This window comes from Varroa destructor, unplaced genomic scaffold (genome assembly GCF_002443255.2).
Source record: "Varroa destructor unplaced genomic scaffold, Vdes_3.0 BEIS01000001.1, whole genome shotgun sequence".
In the NCBI taxonomy this organism is placed as follows: domain Eukaryota; kingdom Metazoa; phylum Arthropoda; class Arachnida; order Mesostigmata; family Varroidae; genus Varroa; species Varroa destructor.
In genome coordinates, this window is record NW_019211454.1 from 17,154,148 (window position 1) to 17,174,179 (window position 20,032).

The 20,032-nt window shown below is 42.2% G+C and overlaps 1 protein-coding gene and 1 long non-coding RNA gene across 6 annotated transcripts in view; one reads left to right on the plus strand and one right to left on the minus strand.

Annotated features, from left to right (window-relative positions):
• The window catches only part of LOC111242828 (MKRN2 opposite strand protein), a 26,857-nt gene extending 8,017 nt beyond the window's left edge, over positions 1-18,840 (plus strand). For 2 of the 5 annotated variants that reach the window (XM_086988082.1, XM_086988135.1), the window contains exons 2-6: positions 12,312-12,585; positions 12,990-13,113; positions 13,315-13,406; positions 16,184-16,269; positions 16,872-18,840. In XM_086988082.1, coding sequence (XP_086844208.1) covers positions 12,346-12,585; positions 12,990-13,113; positions 13,315-13,406; positions 16,184-16,269; positions 16,872-17,088 — 759 coding nt within the window. In that variant the 5' untranslated portion in view covers positions 12,312-12,345 and the 3' untranslated portion in view covers positions 17,089-18,840. Of the gene's footprint in view, positions 1-2,568; positions 2,848-5,234; positions 5,836-10,563; positions 10,832-12,311; positions 12,586-12,989; positions 13,114-13,314; positions 13,407-16,183; positions 16,270-16,871 lie in introns of those variants that run through there. The other 3 variants (XM_086988046.1, XM_022787694.2, XM_086988167.1) reach the window with 3 other exon arrangements.
• LOC147758324 (uncharacterized) lies at positions 8,071-16,190 on the minus strand. The gene is made up of 2 exons (XR_015327257.1): positions 14,966-16,190; positions 8,071-14,760 (listed from the first exon to the last, which is right to left on the minus strand). It is a non-coding gene; the product is annotated as an uncharacterized LOC147758324 (long non-coding RNA).
• Positions 18,841-20,032: the final 1,192 nt, after the last annotated feature.

Genomic DNA, 20,032 nt, shown 5'->3' on the forward strand with positions numbered 1-20,032 from the left:
ATTCATACCATCCATAATCGCCACTACTGATTCAACTATATACACACGCAAATATATTTTTATATGCCTACATGAACACAGCTTTACTTCTATTTGACGTTGGTATCTTTTCATGAGGGCATTCCCTGTTTAGTCGATGCGCGGCAATGGCCATTGCCATTGTTGTTATATGTATATGCGTGTGTGTGTGTGTAATGCTAGGCCCCCTTCCCTGTGGGCACAACGACAAAATAGCGCGCAAAAATTGATCCGTTGCCGCCCACGTATGCCGTCGTCGCTGTGGCGCAAGAACTATAAAACATAATTAAAAGGAACACATTCGACCGTACTACTACTACTGCTAATATTTAGGACGTTCGCGCAGTTCAGCCTGTGGAGCTTTGCGAACACAAGAATTTATGAAGGGGGAGGCTCGAAGACTAGGATTTATCACAGGAAAGTTCTCTTCTAGTTGTGGCATACCGACTAGAATGGTTTGTTTCTGTTCTTAGTGCAGAAGCAGCATCATCTTGTCTTTATTGTTATAAATGTTGTTGTTTATGATCACTGCATTCTTGTTCTGTCATTGTTGTATTCGTTGAATGGTCGCTTCATTCTATTCGGTCCGTTTTTTGCGTGCTTACCTGCCTGCGGCCATCCGCCCGCCGCCCTCCAGCCTCCACCAATGCTAAGAAGTCCGTTTCGGGAGCAACAGCAATCTTTCGTTCTTCATTTGCTGCCGTTCCCATTTGGTGTTATTAGGACAGCCTATGCTTGTAATGGTAGCCGAATAGCTCCAGAAACTGGGATGCTATAACTACTGTTTTTGTTGTTGTTATTCTTTTTTTACTGTTCCTGTCTGTAATGTGTTTTTGATCCGCGTCAGTTCGACTCTGTATTTCCTGGCTCTTGGATCAGTGAAGCGATGGCGGCAGCCTTTTGTTGTGGGCAGTGGACAAAGAATAGAGGAAGAGGGATTTTCGAAAAGCAACAAAACCAGATTGACCTTTAGGCCAGTTCGAATTCAAATGGTAAGAATCGGCCTGCAAGTGATCCACGTTCCTGTGCTGATAAGTTGCTGCTGGCTAGCTGGATTTAGCATAAGCGTATTTATGTAACACTCACGCTGAAACAGCCTAAGGAAGGAAAATATGTTTCCATACGGATTTATGAAGGGAAACTTCAGTAATATGAACTTCAGTGAATATGTGATGCAGATTTTTTGTACGGATATATATACATAATTTTTTTCAGTCGGAAATAGACCAGACCGGCGGAGAATTGTGTCGAATCATCGCGGAAAGAATACTTCACCATTCTTACGAAGTATATAACTATAAATCTATGTCACAAGCTGTTACACAACGAATTTGCATTTCAGTGAATTTTCGCGCAAGGACCGCATGCAAAAAACACGTCCTTTACAAAAAAATACACTCTTTCTATTAGGACACGTTCCATAAACCCTCGTTTTGGCACGCGCTTGTCCATCCGTCTGCTGTTAAAAAAACGCCGCAGACATCTAACTACGCCGTAATCGAGAGACAGGGCATCATCTACTGGGTGTGCCACAAATAACTGGGGTCTTTTCAGAAGTGATAGAATGATTCCATCGTACAAAGGTAATACCATTGGAAATAGTAAACATTTCTAGGCCAAAACGCTGTCCTATAGCGGTATGTAATACATTCGAATTAAAAATGAAAGTAGGTCTTTTTGAATGATGCTGGTCTTTATCATCGTCATGGTCGTTATTTATCTTCTTTCTTCGGCTAGCTAGAAAATCTAGACGAACGTCAAAGCCAAACACTACCATATCAACTAGCAAATGCTTGATCCAAATGGTTTCAACAGAAACGCGAGCAAAATGAAGATTGTGACTATGATAAGACAGGCAGCAGTAGCAAAACCGTCAACCGTTACTGAACCAAAGCAAAAAAATCTGGTTGAATCGTTACATATACAGCGTGTAAGTAGCTATCCGATTTGCCGGCCATACCACGCGAGGCCGAAGCGGTCCCGAAGCGGCCCGATGTGACGCGATCACGAGACACGACGTCCACCCGGCCCGCACCGTCGTTTGCGGGGTGATAATGAAAATAAATAGAAACACCTATTAAGTATAGAATACGAACAGTTAGAATTTTTAATTACTCATTGCGATCGTTGAGTCCGTCGTCTCTTCATCTAAAGCGTATTGTCGAAGGGTTACTACCTTCTCTCTAGACAAAAAATTGATCGGCTATGGCAAGAAAATGGCGAAGGAAACAATCGTCAGAAACGATCTTCACGATGGCTTGAGGAGACAATGCGTTTAGTCCTGTTGCGACGTCGGCTATTATTTTAACGAACTAGACTGCAGGAATCCATTGCAATTGGACGACCGTTGAAATCTTCGCCCCCACTTTGGCAAGGCAAATCTTGGCTGAGCACGAATACGATACGGCAGCGATGTACGGTGATTTACTGTAGATAACCCGCAGTCTGACTTTACAGCGAGGTATAAAAAGCACTCAGCTAGCAGTGGCCGACGGCCCCAGGTCGATCCACTGCTTATCACTCGCCAGTGTCATCTGTTTGGTTCTCTGCCGTCGTCTGAGACAGATGTCCTTTGGGACAATGGACAGGAACATCGCCCCATAATTCCATCTGCTGCGTCACAGTCGAAAGAGGGCTTGACACTACAATGTTCTCATCGAAAGCTAACGGGAGACATCGGGAAGGTGGGGCAGAAACAAAACTCGGGAAATACTTGAGCGTTCCATAGAAAATGACTTCGAACTTCTGTGACCTTACTTTGGCTAATGATGAACGTAGTGATGCTGACGCTGTTGGTGACATGGTTGCAGGAAGGAACAGTGTGCTTAGGTAAGGCCGAAATGCTTTTACGAAGTTGTTTTCCTTAGGGTAATGATCGTTTTAATGATTTCAGATGTCTTATTGTTTATTATGGTTAAATATCTACACATGTAATCTTTTCTAGAGTGTCGTAGTGACAAATCTCCTATAGTTGGACATAGTGAAATGGAAATTACCCAATTTAGCTGTCGTATCCAGTCTATAGCTCTTAGTTGGTCAAATAGAACTCACTGTCGTAACCAAACCTGTTGTAAAGAATATATATATATATATATATATATATAAGAACTTTATATCATGTAAAAGGACTCAAACGACGCTATGTATAAAAATTAAATTACTAATAGTAATAGGGTCTTGTTAGTTGTAAAACAATTGGCCGAATCACCGTAGAACAGTCTGAGTATATATAGACATTTCAATCGACCGATGTTCTCCTGTTCTTGAATTAACGTATACTTCTTTGTTTATCGGCACACCGTTGTTAATTACATACAAAAATTAAAGCACAATAACCCAGTTGATATCGTCGAAGGTCTTCATAGCTAGCCGCTAGCAGCCTATTTCATAATCTCACGACCACGTCATTGACTCGCACCGCGACTGGCCTACTCTTGTATTCCAACTTTGCATATGACGCGATACGAATTTTCTGATACACCTGTAGAAAGTCTTATCATAGCAAAACCTGGAGTACCGTTTGCTTTTTGTTATTTAGATATCAGCTAATAGCCATTCACCTGACTGACTTTCTATCGTGTTCCTACGTCAGGTAACGCCAGCTTTCGTCGACGATAAACAGTGCAGCCATGTCTAATTTCTAAATAACTAGAATAGAATTCAAGCAAACTACATTAATAAAGTGCTCATGAAGATAATAGAGTCACTAACAAAAGCCGGCTCGACTTGTAGCGGCTTCGTTTCCATTTGCTTCCGTTCTATTCCATTCGGTGGCTGTAGTTGGCATCGGCTCCTGCTGATTCTACTCTGGTCCACGTTGCCGAGTGTTACATTGTCCTTATGCCACAGCGCGTAATACGTAAAACCATCCAGTCGTTGGTCGTCAACGTAACGACTCACGCGTGACAATACCTGTGCTATCGTATCAAATTCGAAGCGACGGTAGCGACTGTGACACTGATGCCGTTACAAGCTTTGAAAGACTAGCTCCAGCTATCGGTCGAAAACGAACGCTTCTATTGAAAACTGGACGATATAGAAACCACAACCACGTCGACGTCGACGGGGTTCTGACGTGGAGTGTTCGCGTTTACAAAAGTACCGTTACCCCCGGCTGCTTCTCTGCCCCACCCCCAACGTTTGCATCTCCCACGTGTTATCAGTGGCTAGTTATACTGCTGATAAATCAGAAACTGACACACAAATGGCGCCGACGCAAAACATCTACATAATTTACATTTATAATATCATGTGACCCCTGGACAACGACAAAAGGGCTCTGTGACGTTATATCGCTACGAAGAGAACATCGCGTTGAGGGAACGACCGCGGCTGACAAACAAATACCGCCTCAGCTGAAGTAGTTTAGCATAGCAGGTAGACGCAATGTCTACGCTGTAAAAAAGACGACAAAGCGCCGTTTGTCGACAAAGTGAAGAAGACGCACTTAGTAAACAGATCTGTTTAACTGGTTAACGCCAGGCACACAAGGGAACATCAACGGCAGTCGCCGCTGAACCATGGAAAGCGGCCATGACCATAAAATAATTTGCCTTGAAACGCATACATTTCAAATACCGCCTAGCGGACAGCCAAACAGATCCTGACCGCAAGCTGACACTGACATCTCCGCGCGGTTGTTTTCTACGTCAGCGAAGTAAAATGCACACAAAACAACGACAGCAGCAGCAACAGCGGCCGCAAAAACGCCGCGGTCGTTGCAGGCGAAAGGGGACATAAGACGCTGGAGAATAGAATTGCTATAGCTAAGACACCACTACATCTATTGTTTAGACTAGTTCGTGACGTACATTGCAGCCATTGTATGGCCGTACCAGTATATATATAGTGTAATAGTTCAAAGCCACCAAATATCGCACACATTGTTTTGCTAGCTAGAGGTATGAACAGCTTAAAGGGGAAAGTACCTCAAGAAGTTCGCTTTTCTGCACCTGAACCTAATTTAACTGTGTTTCAATGTTTCATATAGGCGCTTGCTCCATGTTCAGTGCTAAACCGAATGAACGGATAACGAACGCCAGCTTCGCCTGTAGACGCAGCCGCTGGCGGTTATTGTCAATACTATGATAGTGCTGTGCAGTAATACAATTGCTCGTCCAGCCGTGCGTAGCCAGTCAGATCTGTGATCTACCAATGCCAAATAAAGGCATCGTGGTCATCAATTGCGCTACTAAATACAATGTCTGGCTTTGCAGAAAACATCAACGGACCGAACGGAGTCGAAAGAGCAAGGCGATCATATCCAGTCTACTGTAATGTATCCCGTTTAGGCAGCGGCAGCAGCAGTGGGTCTGAGGGTGTTAGTCAAGAGTGAGAGGGACAAGGGAGAGAAAGAGAAAAGCTGTGAGACGGAAAAGGACGACCTGTTCCAATTCGGACGTTTCGTTTACGAAATCTGTCGATCATTCCCTGAGCTAACTCCTGGGAGACCAGAAGCGGCAATCGTGACAAAATGGCCCGATTCATTTCTGCGAAGATCTGGGCCTGTTGACGCAGCTTTGCGAACAACGGTCGACAACTCAAACTATTGGTGACGCCTGCACCCATTCGTATGCGAGTCTGTATAAGTGCATTTGTCTGCTTTTATTGGGTGCCTCTATCAGTTTGCTTAATGTTTTTCGTGTCCTGCATCCAGCGCCTAAGCCGTTAGGCCTTACGCCAGGCGCCTGGTTTTTTCCCAGTACGAAATGAATTGAAAGTTCACGCTCGGATCCGAACCTGGCCCATCACGTACGTCCTTAGGTTTTGACAGGCAAACATACGGTACCTACTGCGCTGTCACGAGAACATGACATTGTAAGTATACGTGACGCTATTCGAATTTGTTGACAGAGGAACGGTTCGTTTCGGCGACGAAGTCTGCTATCGCATCGTACGGCTTGACTGCCTTATACACGGGTCAATGTTACACGTACATTTCAATAGGGAAAGTTAAAGAACACGGCAATAATTTGGCGGCAAGCAACGATTATGGGAAGCTGAATGAACATGTGTGGTATCTATCGGCATCTAGATACAATTACATACTGTTTATCTGAGCTATTTTCAGGTTCTATGTTTAGTATGTTCAGTATTGTCCAATAGACCTTTTATGATTCGAATTATTTTTCTAAATACTTTATACACAGACTGAGCCATGATTATTCGCGAAGATTATCGCAGCAATACAGCCGACGGAATAGGTCTGTCATAAACGATTATATGGAAAAAAAGTACGTAGCTACCGGTCACAACAGCATACCCTACTCCATAAGATAAGTTTACAGTATGTAGGGCTCAATCTTCTAGTAAATGCAATGTCCACTGAATGAAACCCTGCTGCATTATCTGTTGATAGCGCCCGTTTCTATTCGCTCGATGCATCGACGCGCAGTACGTGTGTGTCAATAAAGTGTTGCATAATTTTTAACATGGCTAGTAAAATTAATGATCAAGATAACTGTATTTATCTGCAAGTACAGATTCGCCGTGTAGAATCATTGCTGTTCGGTCGTTTCGCCATATCGTCGTTACAACACACGCGAAAGCTCGTGACGGAGCGAACACTGTTGTTTGAAGCTGCGGCAGGGGTATCGATACCGAGAACTTAAAGCTTCAGAGCACCACTCGTTGTCGCCGTCACCTTCAAGCCCATCACAGGCCATCATCATAGACGCAACTGTTATTCTCTTCTTTACCCTCAGTATGCTTACTATGAAAGATGTACAGTTATCCGTTTGGAATACTTTGTTTGGAATCCGTTTGATTTGTTCGCTTAAAAAATTAGTTAGATAAGGTATGAGACGGATGAGCTAGATTTGGCTTAATTGGATATATCAAAATGAGATAGCTTGAAATAGGCTGATTTGTCTAAATCTCATTTTTGGTTGTCCGTATTCGTTGTGAACCGCATGATCAAGCCTCAAAGTTCAAGCTAAATCGAGCATATGTTAAAATGCCGTCAATAATCGACCCATCTCATAACGGGTTGACACTGGTGTTCTATAGATTGTACTGTTAATTAGTAAATGGTTGTTCTTAGAAATAAAAAAAATATTAAAGGAACCAAATTATGTAACTCATATAAACAATCAACTCTCAGATGAGAAGGAGACAAAGTTAATTAGATCATTCCTTACAGTTTTACTTGCGGTTAATTAGGCATTAATTATTTTCGGGTATGAGTCGCTCACTTTATAGTAAAAATTACATAAACCAGATATTTGTCCTATCAATCTAATCGTTTTCTTAGTAAAAAAAACTTAACAAATCGAGCTTTCGGTGTTGCCGTTCCAGGGTCCTGGCTCTTGGCAGAAAACGAATTGTCCGATTTCAAACCTGAGCCATTTTACGTACCTCTGAGTTAGACGATCAAGCCTGTTTGTACAGCGTCATCGAGCCAGCAGTTGTAACTCGTTGCTGAAGAGCCCCACAAAAAAGCTATACCTACTAGGGGTCGTATTCGTAAGTCGCAAGCCTTAAAAACATAAAGTTGCACTCGATAGAGCCAAATGTGGTAACGCCCCTCATTTTAACAATTGCGCGACGCGCGTAAAATACAATTAAATCAGTGAACGAGATGTTTGACGCTTAACATGGAACTGACGAGGTATCGGTATCTTCAGGCGATAGAACGTAGGTTGCTTAGCGCGCCCACCAGAAAATAACAAACTAACAGACTATCTGAAATTTTATCAGCTAACCGGCTCGTTTGAAGGAGAGCAAGCTATTTTCCAAACTTTACAATGAAGATCTGCTGCCTCCGTCGCTGTTCATCTTCTCAATATACTGAAGAAGATGGGCTTGTTGTTCGTCAGAGCCAGTGAGTCCAGTGTACGATATTTGTGCGTATCGTCTCGCAGTTAAAACGGCGTGAAGTGAAGAAAAAAAGTCCAGAAGCGTTTCATTTCGATTCGACTTTGTACTACGATTTCTTTAATGGCCATAATGTGTAAGTCGCCTACTGATCTATCATAACAGACAGCGTTGATGGATCTTGCCAAGGTTTATGCCGGGTCTTGCTCATTGAATCTACACATAGAGAACGCGATCTACGGTGTACACCGGTTCGATTAACGTAGAAAACAGTATTTATTTAAATAACGAAAGTGATTTCGGTCGATCTAAACGTCGGGAAGGATCTATGACGTACTATTGCTACATGCGCAAACAGCCGTTGAATCCGCAAGCGCCAATATCTGGGATCGTGCCGTAATCTGAAAGCAGAACAAATTCTATAAATCTAAAGAATCAGATGTGTGGATCCATATGCTTCGTTGTTTAATCCGCTGAAATCATTGGGGTCAACTTTACTTGATTACAAAATAGCAGCCTTTTAGAGACCTAAGATAATAAGCGTTCTGCTGAGGTAGATATTTTTCTTACTGACCAATGAGCTGAATTCTTACTTACTCGTTAAAATGATATGTGTATTACTGAATTTAAGAAAAAAAGTACCCTACCTGTTCTTATCACTGTGACCATGGTGCTTATTATTTTGATTACAGACGTGAATATTTTCAAAACCATGATTGTTATTTAATTGAGTTACTCGATGAGTCTATATAGTTGCTTGCCCTGATTTCTAGATGAAGGCTGTGACGGAGCTAAAATCTTCTTGCGACTATTAAAACTGTCCCAAATATACCTTGCCGCTCGGTCTGCTAATGGGCTTGTGAACAATCTAAGTTAATTAGTAGAGTAACACATAGTGGCGATAGTTTTGTTCAACGGACCCACGGATCGGGCACTTGTTCAGTCTTCATGTTTCGAGCATCACGTCCGGTATCTCCGTTATCTATTCCATCAGACGGTTAGCTCCCAGCACGAAGCAAGTTGCGTCTATGCCCAGATTCAACAATAATATGTCCCAAAGATTAGCTTGCAAACATGTTACGCATCACGGGGACACATGTTTGGCCTACTTGGTAGTTACAAGCTAACGACTTCATGCAACAAGAGTATCGGTACTCATTATCTAACGTCCTTATCAATAAACATATGAAAGATGGGCACACGCGCATCATCTTGCTATAATGTTATCCTGCCCTTCAGTGCGAGGTTTATCAGCCTGATTCGCCGCTCAGTATCTTCCCAAAAAATAATGGATAGCATTTGCATTGAATTGCCGAAATCGACAGACCTACAGATAAACGTTGACTTTTAGTAATGGTCAAAATGCATGAGGAGTGTCATAGTGTGTTACTGACGATGCACGCGACCCCGAATACAATAAAAACAGAGAGAGAGAAACACAAGCACCCATTGGATTCAATGGTGCCCACTTAACTTGATACTGCCAGCCAATACTGCACTGTGTTGTTCAGGGTTCGTCGTAAAGATGATAAGATAAAGTAAGCCTTTCTCCTGCTGACGTTGTTATTGTCGCCAGCCATTATATCGATTCAGAGCTTCTCGCCCACAGGTTTCGCAGGCTGGAATAGACGGACGGGCTTAAAGTGCGAGTGCTGTTACTTCACGAATCTTATGCTATGTGCGTATTGCTTTCATTTGATGCTTCAATTCGGAACCTCACTGCGGCATGACTGTGGCTCGATGGTCGTCCATTGCAACTATATTAACGTAGCCTATCGCGTCAGCTGCGTTGAAGCTGAGGGTTACATCTGTGTGCGTTGATCCTTGACGGTGAGCGCTGCGCGGTATCTGCGTGTCTGTATGTGTAGTCCTTTGTCTGTTGCTTTAGTAAAGGCCAAACCAACGGCATTAGTATTTTTTATAGAAGTACTGCATTCGTGTCGTTATCGTTTTCTCTTTGCTATTGTTGTTATTGTCATGTTAGCGCTATATTCATTGCAGTCATCATAGGCCGCTGACATTGCAGCAATCGTTGCCAGTCTTACTGTTGCTGCTCACAGCCAATCTATGTACATCTGTTTATTTGAACCCTTGTATCCCTTTATACGACAGCGAGTCCAACTTACTGTCTTCGTAGTGTAAGCTTGTGACAGGCGAAAAATGCCAAAGGAGCCAAAGCGACTCGCACCTGCAGGCCTGCGTCAGGCCGTGCTCGTCACTTACTCCGGCCATTGCGCTTTGTATCATTTGGCGGAATCCCCTGGCCGTGTGACCCCGGTGTCCGTTAAAAGGCTTCAATAATATATATGTGAGGAGGGACGGTGCCCGCTTATCATGTCGCTAGTCTGATTCGCCAGTATTTGCTGGGTAGAAGCATGGCTCTGATAATACAAGACCGCCACACTAGCCATTTTGCTGTTGGCTATTGAAACGCTCCGTGATCCGTGTCGGACAGCATGGTAAGTGCAAACTGGACGCTAAAGCGTGTCACGGATGCTGCTTCAGAAAGAAGACTGGTAAGCCGCGGCATCAGTGCCAAGCAGTGTTATCCTCTGACCATTGCAGAAGTTGCGGTCATTGTTTCTCTTACCGCAAAAGCGTTCGTTATATATATATATATATATATATATATATATATATATATATATATATATATAGACGGGGTGCCTCAACAAATGTACGTACAGTTTAGAGTGGCGAAGGCTGGCTGGCTGGCTGGCTGACCGACATTGTCGTCGCTGTCACCGTCCGTGGTTAAAATGACGCTGTTGGCCTTGATTGGACCTGCTAATGAAGATCACGATAAATGGATGAGAGAGAAGAGAGAGAGAGAGAGAGAGAGAGAGGGAGGGATGAGGTGAACGAACCAGAAAAAATAATTACTGTCTTGTGTTTTTGGCCTCTGTAAAAATCAAGAGAAGTTCGGGGCAGTTTCCAGTAGGAAATGGATGAGAACGAGTGTTTCATGATCTGCCGTCGTAGCTGTTGCATATACACGGTACGTGTTTAAATCTTCTATTTCTTTTAGGGTAAAGATGCGTCCAAAATGTATGTTTTTAGGCAAGCAGAAAAAAAGGATCCAAGCCAAATTTCATTCTGTTGCGAGTGATACATAAGTTACACGGCGTGGGGTGTCTGTTTATATTTGCAATCGAGAACTGGGTAAATTATAAATAAACACCTATAAGGTTCAAGTGATGGTCGACCCGCACAGAAATCTACTGCCTGATTCGGTCCTGGGCAAAGCCTGATACACTTAAACTTCGTAAATAACTCGCTGCTGTGTCAATGGAATCGATTTGCGACGGCTACTTATAGCTAAAAGAGTCTATTTTCTGAAATCTGTTCGCATCATTACTTTCATTAAAAGTACCATCCATATGATTGACGTTTGGTATTTCAAAATAGAGCCCTCAATCGGACAACTGCCATACATCAGTTGACGTCGGGTAGTTGTTAGGTGCCTCAGCAAATAAAGGAAGACACAGTTATGCCATTGAGCATGGCTACAAAAGAAGTCATATTCCCAGTCTTTTGTGTCTATTGCGCGTATGTCGAAGTACAACGGTGATCTATGTGCAGTGAACGCGACAAGCAATTCAATAATAGATCCCTCCTGTTTTTCCGACGGCTTCGCCATTTGCCTTAACGTCAGTCACCATCACAATGCACGTCATGGAAGTTGATACGTTGATAAGTTGCTATCTACTGATGATAGCGATTTGTTGGCCGCTTCACGTTAACCCATGTCGTTCGGGGGTCAAACCGACAGGCGGAAATTGCGCCTAGTTAAATAGCTCCAATTCCTCAAGTAGCTGATGAAAAGACGCTTAGTCAGCGACAGGGCCGCGTCGGGCGACAGGGAGGTTAACAACGGCAATCTTCGAGGATCGCTTTGCTCATTTATTGTTTGTCTTGTCCGCTTCTCCGCCGACTTTGTTTAGCTATTTCGTAACTTCGCCGAGGCACGTTCCATAGAGGGAAAGGTATTGGCATTGAAGTTGGTTTACGTAAAGCGCGCTAATGAACCGTCTTGCATTCGGTGAGAAAAATCGTATCAATTCTAGTAGGCCAAGCAACGGTAATCACATACACCACTGGAGTATTAGGCATTACGCAGATTACGTAATGCCTTGAATGGATGTAACAAAGTCGATGTCGTAGGTAGTGGTCTTATTAGCGGAAGGTGGGGGTCTAGAAGTTTGAGTTTGATATGCGTTTCAAGATTCTAGCCGAACTAGCATGAAGTGTACCTTTGCAGAACTGAACCTGCAACTGATGTTGACTTAGATTTATAGGGTCAGGAGAACCAATGCTATTGTGTTTGTAAGAGTTCGGCTGCTGGTGGCAAGTCTTAGCAGTCTTCACGGACAGGCGAGATACCGCCCTAGTAAGTTTTTTTTACAGAAGCGGGCTATATCAAGCATGCACAAACCAAAGAACGATGTTTTTCCATTGATTTCCTTACGATATTGCAGGGAACTGAAAAGTGTCCTGCATGACGAGCATAAGATGACAGCGACCTCGAATTCTCCGAAGGCGATTGTCACATCTATGCCTCCCGCCGGGTCGTCGACTGTGGCCATCTCGACACCCGATGGACGGTCCGGCTGTCCACCAGCAACGGGGCCGGCTAATGCCCGCCCAGTGCTCTGCTTTCAGCACTGTCTTCGCGAGGTGCATCTCTTGTGCCTGCAATTGCCTAACACTTGTCCTCTATGCGATAAGATAGTGGACAGGAATTGCTTGTTGGTAAGTCGAACATCAGGTTTCGGACAAGAAACGCTTGGTTTCGAATTTAAACCACCAGATATTCCCGAATTTCGAAGGCAGAACCGTTGGCTTAGTGGGTAACGTATTTGTCTGCTAACCTTAGAAATACGTTGTGGTCTAGGTTTGAACCCTAGGTGGTCTAGGTCCGTGTTGGGAGCCAGCCTTCTGATCGAATACCTAACGGCAGGATCGGGCGTAAAACCCGAAACACGGAGAGGCAAGGCATCGTGATATAATATCCTCATGAGAACCGCATCGTTGTAGCATATGATCTAGTATTTTGCTTTCTAACGTTCATGAAGGATAGCTTCGTTCGGCCTATTGGTGGGTTACAACTTCATGTAGGAGACAGAAGTTAAAATCTGCCTTATCTATCCTTCCAGCTATCACCCTCAGTAATTCCGTCACCGTTCGGGCCAGCTTCATCGTCGCCGTGTAGCGTGGTTATCAAGCCATCGAAAGGTTCTTTTCTCACCTCATTAACGACCTCATTGGATCTACACGTTGGTAAGTTAAATTGAAGATATTAGCATGGAGTACACCTTTCCATACAGAGCAAATTAGTTAGTGAATATTGATAAATAAATCAATACACTGTGAAGTTATTTCGTTTAGTATTATCAAAAACCAGCAGAAAGTAAATAAAAAATAAAAACATTAATTAATGCATATGGCGTTTTTAAAATTCGACTCTATCCATGTACGTAGGATTAACGGATTCGCACGGCATCGTTCACGAGTATGATCGTCGAGGTTTGACCGTTGGAGCTGGCGATTGGAGACAGTGTGTTACAATACCTGTAAGTACAACAGGTGCCTGGCGTTGTAGAGTGACACTGCCCATTCTGTGTGCACCGAACTTGCTTGCCTGACACATTATCAGGATCACATTTGATTGGGCAGCATCTTAATTACATTTTCAAATCTCAATATAAAGTACCTTAACTGAGCATGACGGTATGTAAATCCCACAATGGCAATATACAGGGTGTTTCAGAAATTTACCCAAGTCTGTGAACGATTAACCAAAGTTTCGTGATTTCAATATTAACCTTCACCGAAATATTATGTCTTGTTACTCTTTTTAATTTCATGTTTAGACAAGATGATGCATTTCAAAAGAAAACGAGAAGACAATCCACGAAATTTTAATCGAGAACAGCAGACTTCGCTCTAAGTTCGGCGGACTTTAACTTAAGATTTTAAGTAAGGCTTGACCCGTCCGAGATAGCCTTTTACGGGTTCTTTTCTCTGTTTACTTTGTATGTAAAATATATTTTTTCTCCACATCTATAAATACAAAAGGAGTAAAAATAGAATTGCACCGAAGTTAACACCCGAAAGCCTCAAATTTTCCTTTATCTGTAATAGGCCTGCGTCACTTCAACATCACCCTGTACTGCCATAGGCTTCCTTCATACCCACTTCGTCTTAAGCGGCCAAATTTCAACTGGTTCAAACCAGTAGTTGCTTTCTATTTTAATGAAAAACATCTTGTTTTTTTTTTTCTGTATTTAATTTGTCGATACTTTTTACCGCAATAAAAATAGATACTTCCTCACCAACCGGTTTACGACAGCTCACGGCTGAATAGTAGTGTTATCGTCGTTGTTGGCCATCACCGTGTCAAGTACCATTTGTTGTTGTTGTTGCGAAGGATGAAATTGCAAGCGCTGTTGTTAATTGGCCACTTGAACATAATTTGTACAGAATATGTCAATATATCTATACCAGTCGACACTTACCGATGGACGGCACGAATAGTACGAGAAATTAACTAAAAAATCTAACAATGTGTATTTGCTGGGTCGCATTGTTTGCAGTCGCTAGTGCCGTCGTCACTGATTTCATCGTTTTTTTACTTTTTTCTAAGTGGCCAGTGTTTTTGTGGTCAACGGCCGGTCGGCCTTGTTCAGATCGACATACGTGAACGGGCACATGACAGCAGAAAGAAATGTTATCGACATTATGCAGTGATAATAGTTATGTTTTCCCGTCACTTCAGACCATATTATTAGGTCGAGGGATCGTTATATCATGCCAGCCGGTGGTGAGTTGCTGTTAATACGTTGAGCTAACAGTGCGAGGTTGATTGCCCAGGGTCGTCTTTTACTGTGTAGTTCCTAGTGAATCAGCGTATAATCCAGTCAGGGACTGCAACCATATGAAACAGCCGAAACGAATCTACATGAATCTGAACGGTAATTCTGTTAACCTTAACGGGTTCATATATTTATGTCTGCTATGTACATCATGTAGCATACTTCAGCGTCTTTTTCAAAGCTGGCTATACTTTGACGAGATTTTGTAGGTAACAAAAAAGAGAAAATGCCCCGTAGCTGCCTAATAAATTGAATACCTGTTTCAACTTTACGGTCGGTACTTCCGTTAAGCACTAGATGACTGGCCTTCTCCAAGACCACAACACCCGCACGTCAATGTCTAGTATCGAACCTGGACCATCTCGTTAAGTATTCTGAAATTTAGCAGGCAAACGGGTTACTATTCCGCCGCTGCAGGTGCAGTTCAGTGCTGGTGGGTAATGCCAACGCGGTGTCTCTATCGCTTAAAGTCCATTCTTCTCTAGCGGAAAAAGCCGCATAAAGCGTGCCCGGCAGGATAGCCACATAAATCAAGACGGAATGGTGACTAAAGTAGAAGTGTTGCTTTATTCACCTGCCTCTGATTGCCCATATGGGGTACAATTTTAGCACTGCGATTGTCTTCTCATACTCTCATCTTCCTAACAAGTGTTCCGCAAGGCTTAGCCACAATCCTACAGGCTTCTCACCTCCGATTCCGTCGACGCTGATGCGCTAAACGAGTCGCCCTGTTTACTTGAAGGTGGAAAGGTCTGTGTGGAAGTTGGCTGGTATCAATTGATCGTATGTGATATTCCTTGAGCCTGCCATTCTACCAAAGGAAATTAGAGTCGCGGTCCATTACGCCGTGCCAACGTTGCGATGATGGAAAAATGGAAAAGGCGAAAATAGGAGTTTCAGTTTGTTGAATAATGCTGGGCTCTGCACAATTGCGTCGGCTCCCGGTTTCATGCTGCCACGATCGGCTTAAGCAAGTTATGCTTAGATAGTTCTTATTCGTTTGAATAGACCGTGTCACTGATTCAACGTAAGCTATTGATAGGCTTCGTTGGTACTTACGGAAATTGCGTGTGCATTGATTGTGAGTAACCATCGTTTCGGCATCGGTCACCATTGAACCGAAGAGTTTTCAGAAAAGAAAAAAGGCACCATGCCGACAGCTACGGAATAGTAGTGGGCCGTCATCTCCGTCAAGTTCAATGTGGCTTAAGTTGTAGTGGGTAGATCGACGAGAACAGCGTAATAGGCATGAAGATATTTCGACGTAAAAATTGGTCATTGAGAAACAAAGACAGCAACAGAAACGTACACTAGTGTTTTCGTTTTGCTCTATATTAGGTACTATTCCGAAAGCATCGGAGCTCCAGTAACAGCTGAGATTCCGAGACGGCGTCACTTCAGCTGTGAGGTGGTCAGAACACAACTGCGTCTGTACTTATCGTACTAACAAAATTGCTTAATCTCTTTGCTTTCAGCTAAGTGCTGATTCCAACGAGTCGAAGACGATCGATTCCAATTTCTGGGATTATACTCTCGAGATTACGGAGAATCGTCAGTGCTGGCAAGTTTAGTATGCTAACTTATTCGCACCCGGATATATAGGAAGCAAACATTTGTACACAAAAATTTTATGTAAACAATAAAGACATTGGAAACAGTCTAAGAATAATAGAAGAGTATTGCGAACTCATAGCTCTAGTAAGAAATCTAGAATTTTGTTTCGTATTCTCGAAGATATTGACTTTTTTTAATTATTTTTGCCGAAAGACCAACACCAAGCATCTTTAATAATACTCCGATATTTAAATAGATAAGAACATTTTTTTCTATAGGCGTTATCTGTAACAATGAGCACAATAAACGGTTCCAGAAATGTAAACATGATTGCTTAGTAAAGAGTGTCATTCCTCGAAATCCGAAGATCGTTAATTAGTTTCAACGAGCTTTATCTTTAAGTATACGACTTCCACTCACTTCGGATTTACTTATCACAGCGTCAATAGAGCAAGGCACTAATTTCATTTTTGCAATGAGAACAGCCAGAGACGCTATGTTTTGTATTTGGAGCAGGTTAACGATTGACTCTCCTGCTATACGACCTCACAAACTGACTAGTAATGCTTGTTAAAATCAATCTTTCATGATCTTTACGAACAATTTCAGGTCACGTGAGTGCTACGACGGCGAAGATCACAATTGCTTCACGTTTGTACTGGATTTTGTTCGTATGCTCCAGCTGCCTGGTCTGTCGGCTGTGGCCTTAAATCGGACACAGTTCTGTCAGCAAGTGATTTGTCCACGGATGAAGTCAGTGGCGCGGTACGTCACGCTATACCGGAAACTTGAAGCGGATCACATCTACGTAAAGAAGATTGCTTGACCAAATGCATAATTAGCCGATTATGCTTGAATTTGTACGAAGTCCGCAAGCAATTATTATTTGTAATTACTCGCTTCGCAGAGTTTACGCGTGGCCTTGTTCCTTCAGCTAATGGGAGTATCGTCATCGTCGAAAGAGGCCGAGTATCCTCAACGCTGTGGAGCATAAACAAAGCAGTAACTTGAGCGGATATAATAATGTGCTCCGTCTACTTGTGGTAATTTTTGGGTAGCAGTAGTCATTCGGTGGCTATCTTCTCGATCAACCTGTCACTGTAGTCTGCAGTAAGTGGCACAGCGAAACAGGTGCGTTGGTCCTCCTTGGGCTAAATCTTAGCGCTACCTACGTAAGCCAAAAAAGTATCACATCTAAAACACAAGGGGGCGCTTAACCTTCATTGTTCATTCAGGAGAGAATTGAAAGAAGAGACTTAGCATATGTGACGCCATTGTTATTACATAGAAGAAAAGATGTAGAAAAGTTCACGATTTCAAAGGGTTGGAACTAGCACGTTTAATACGTTTGGCACAACCGCGGTATAGAAAGCCAAATTTTCAAAACAGTGTAATGTACGTTACTCGTTGTTGTGGAAAATTTAACAATAACGATAATGATATTGATTTCTGCCACTTTTCGAGCCGTCCAAACGGTTATAGTGAGAAGCTGCACTTCATATCAATAATGAAATACGAAAGATAGAGCACGGGTCCGGCTGCGGCACGCCAATGGTTAGGAAAAAAAAAAGAAATTTAATTTGAACGTTTCGCTAAAGGGATATGCGATTTCAACGAATCCATCCAGCTGGTGATTTATACACTCATGATGCATATATTATGTGATTCGTCAAAAAAAAAAGGTCTTCCTAACCCTTTGGTAAAGATATTCATAATTTTATCTAGGTAAAAAACACATACATAGTCTATTCTTCCAGGCTAAAAATACCAAAGCGTAATTTATCGATTATACTATTACCAAAGTTAAGCCTTCTATTTAAACGTGTACTTCTGTAATTTTTTAAAACGAGCTCCATAGGTTAGTTGGCTGTCATCTTTAGCTATTAAAAAAGATATATATTCGTAAAAACACTAGAACCGAATTTAGCTGAATTCTCAGTCAAACATTGTTTGTTGCTTTAACCAAAGCTGATTTCTCAAAAGAGATGTACTTTGTCCGTACGGCCGTACTGGCCGCTCAATTTATGGACGTCATAAGATAACAATTCATCAAGCGTGATCAGCCAACACCTGCAATAAGTTCTGGTTGAAAGCACGTATGTGAACTTTGCTTGACTCTCAAACACGGTATAATTTCATTTTGATTCATTAATATGTGATTTTTTTCGTCATTGATTAATATCATCCGTCTATATAAACCTAGATTAGAACCCATGGAGAATGATACTTAACGATACCATTCCAAATATATAGTCAGTATAATCTAACAAAATAGCAATAATCGTTTTCGTAATATCTATCAAATCCTGCTTGAGTCGGATCATTTATCGTACTGTGCATACAGCAAAGTATGCATTAGGTACACGTATCTCGATGGGTTGCTTTCTAAGCAGATTTTTCCCTATGATATGTTTCCATATCATCACATGAACCTGCTTCTCTCTATGCTGTAAGCCCGCAGGTCGAATGATCCTTATACCTCCTGCAGCGTACGAAATGCTGAGAGCATACCTGCAATAGAAGATTTCCCATAATCCTGTACACAGTGTAATATACAGAATAAACAGAATTGGCCTTACACGTGGGTTTAATTAGTCTATGGCTTTGTGTATGTGCACGTGACTTTCCCACATCTCATAAAATCGTTTGAGGGAGGAATTCTATTTTGGGCAAACTTAGCAAGGAATCATAATAGCCATTTGGTTAAGCGGATTCTGTAAAAATGCGTGCAATGACTATGAATAATGTTACAGTTTCTAGATAAATATGTACTATGTTAGTATATAAGGGGCTGTTTGAAGCATGAAAAACCACATAAGTCTATCATTCTCTTGTTATAGCAATAGTACAAATATTTTAAGATGTTTTGGCGAAGTTTTAAAAGAAAGTTAAGAGAAAAAAATTGGAGACACTACCCGATGTGCCTCCTTATTGATGCATTATAATTCACCGTTACACGCTAAATTATTCAATGCTCACAGGCGATATTGTCGCTAAGCGTTGCTTCGGAGATGTTTGAGACTATGGCGCCTAAAATTATATATCTCCTTGCGACGCCATCCTGACAGTTAGAATACAGAGGCACGATATATTTTGAATCAGAAGCCTTTTCATGATACCCACAAAGTTGTCTGGTCCGATACCAGCTAGGTTAAAAGTATTATGGGTTGTTCGCAGCATGACATCGTTCTTTTCCGTTCGCAAACTAAATTGTCTGTAATGTCAGGACGTCGAGATCATGGTTTACGTGAAAACAATTTTTTTTCTACCAATTTTTCTATTACGCACACTCTCCGGCCGGATTCGAAGGAGCGCCATTAAGCTAATTTACTGCTGATGTCAAGGTTCCACATTCGGCAATATTATTAGCGGCAATCGGGCACCCGTAATCCTCTTTAAAAGGGCATTTATCTACCTGTATCTAGATAAAAAAAAAAAAGAAAAAAAAACTTTCCTTTTAGTACGGTTGCACTGAACTGGCCTATCGCCGTCCGCTTGCCCCACATCGTTCACCCATCGAAAGATGGATCTGCCCTTAAAGCTGCGCTAAAAATGCTACTTATTTGTTTTTTTAATATTGAATTAAATGCTAGGATTCGAATCAGTGCGCTGACGTAGGAAAAGTGTTTGTTCGAAAATACAGTAAAAATAAGCGTACTTTACTGCGAAACAAAGTGTGAGCAAGTAACAACTTTTTCGAGAACAAACAAACTTTAAAACGAAGAAGAGATTTAGGCTTTCGCAAGACATGAATTATCAATTTCAAATTG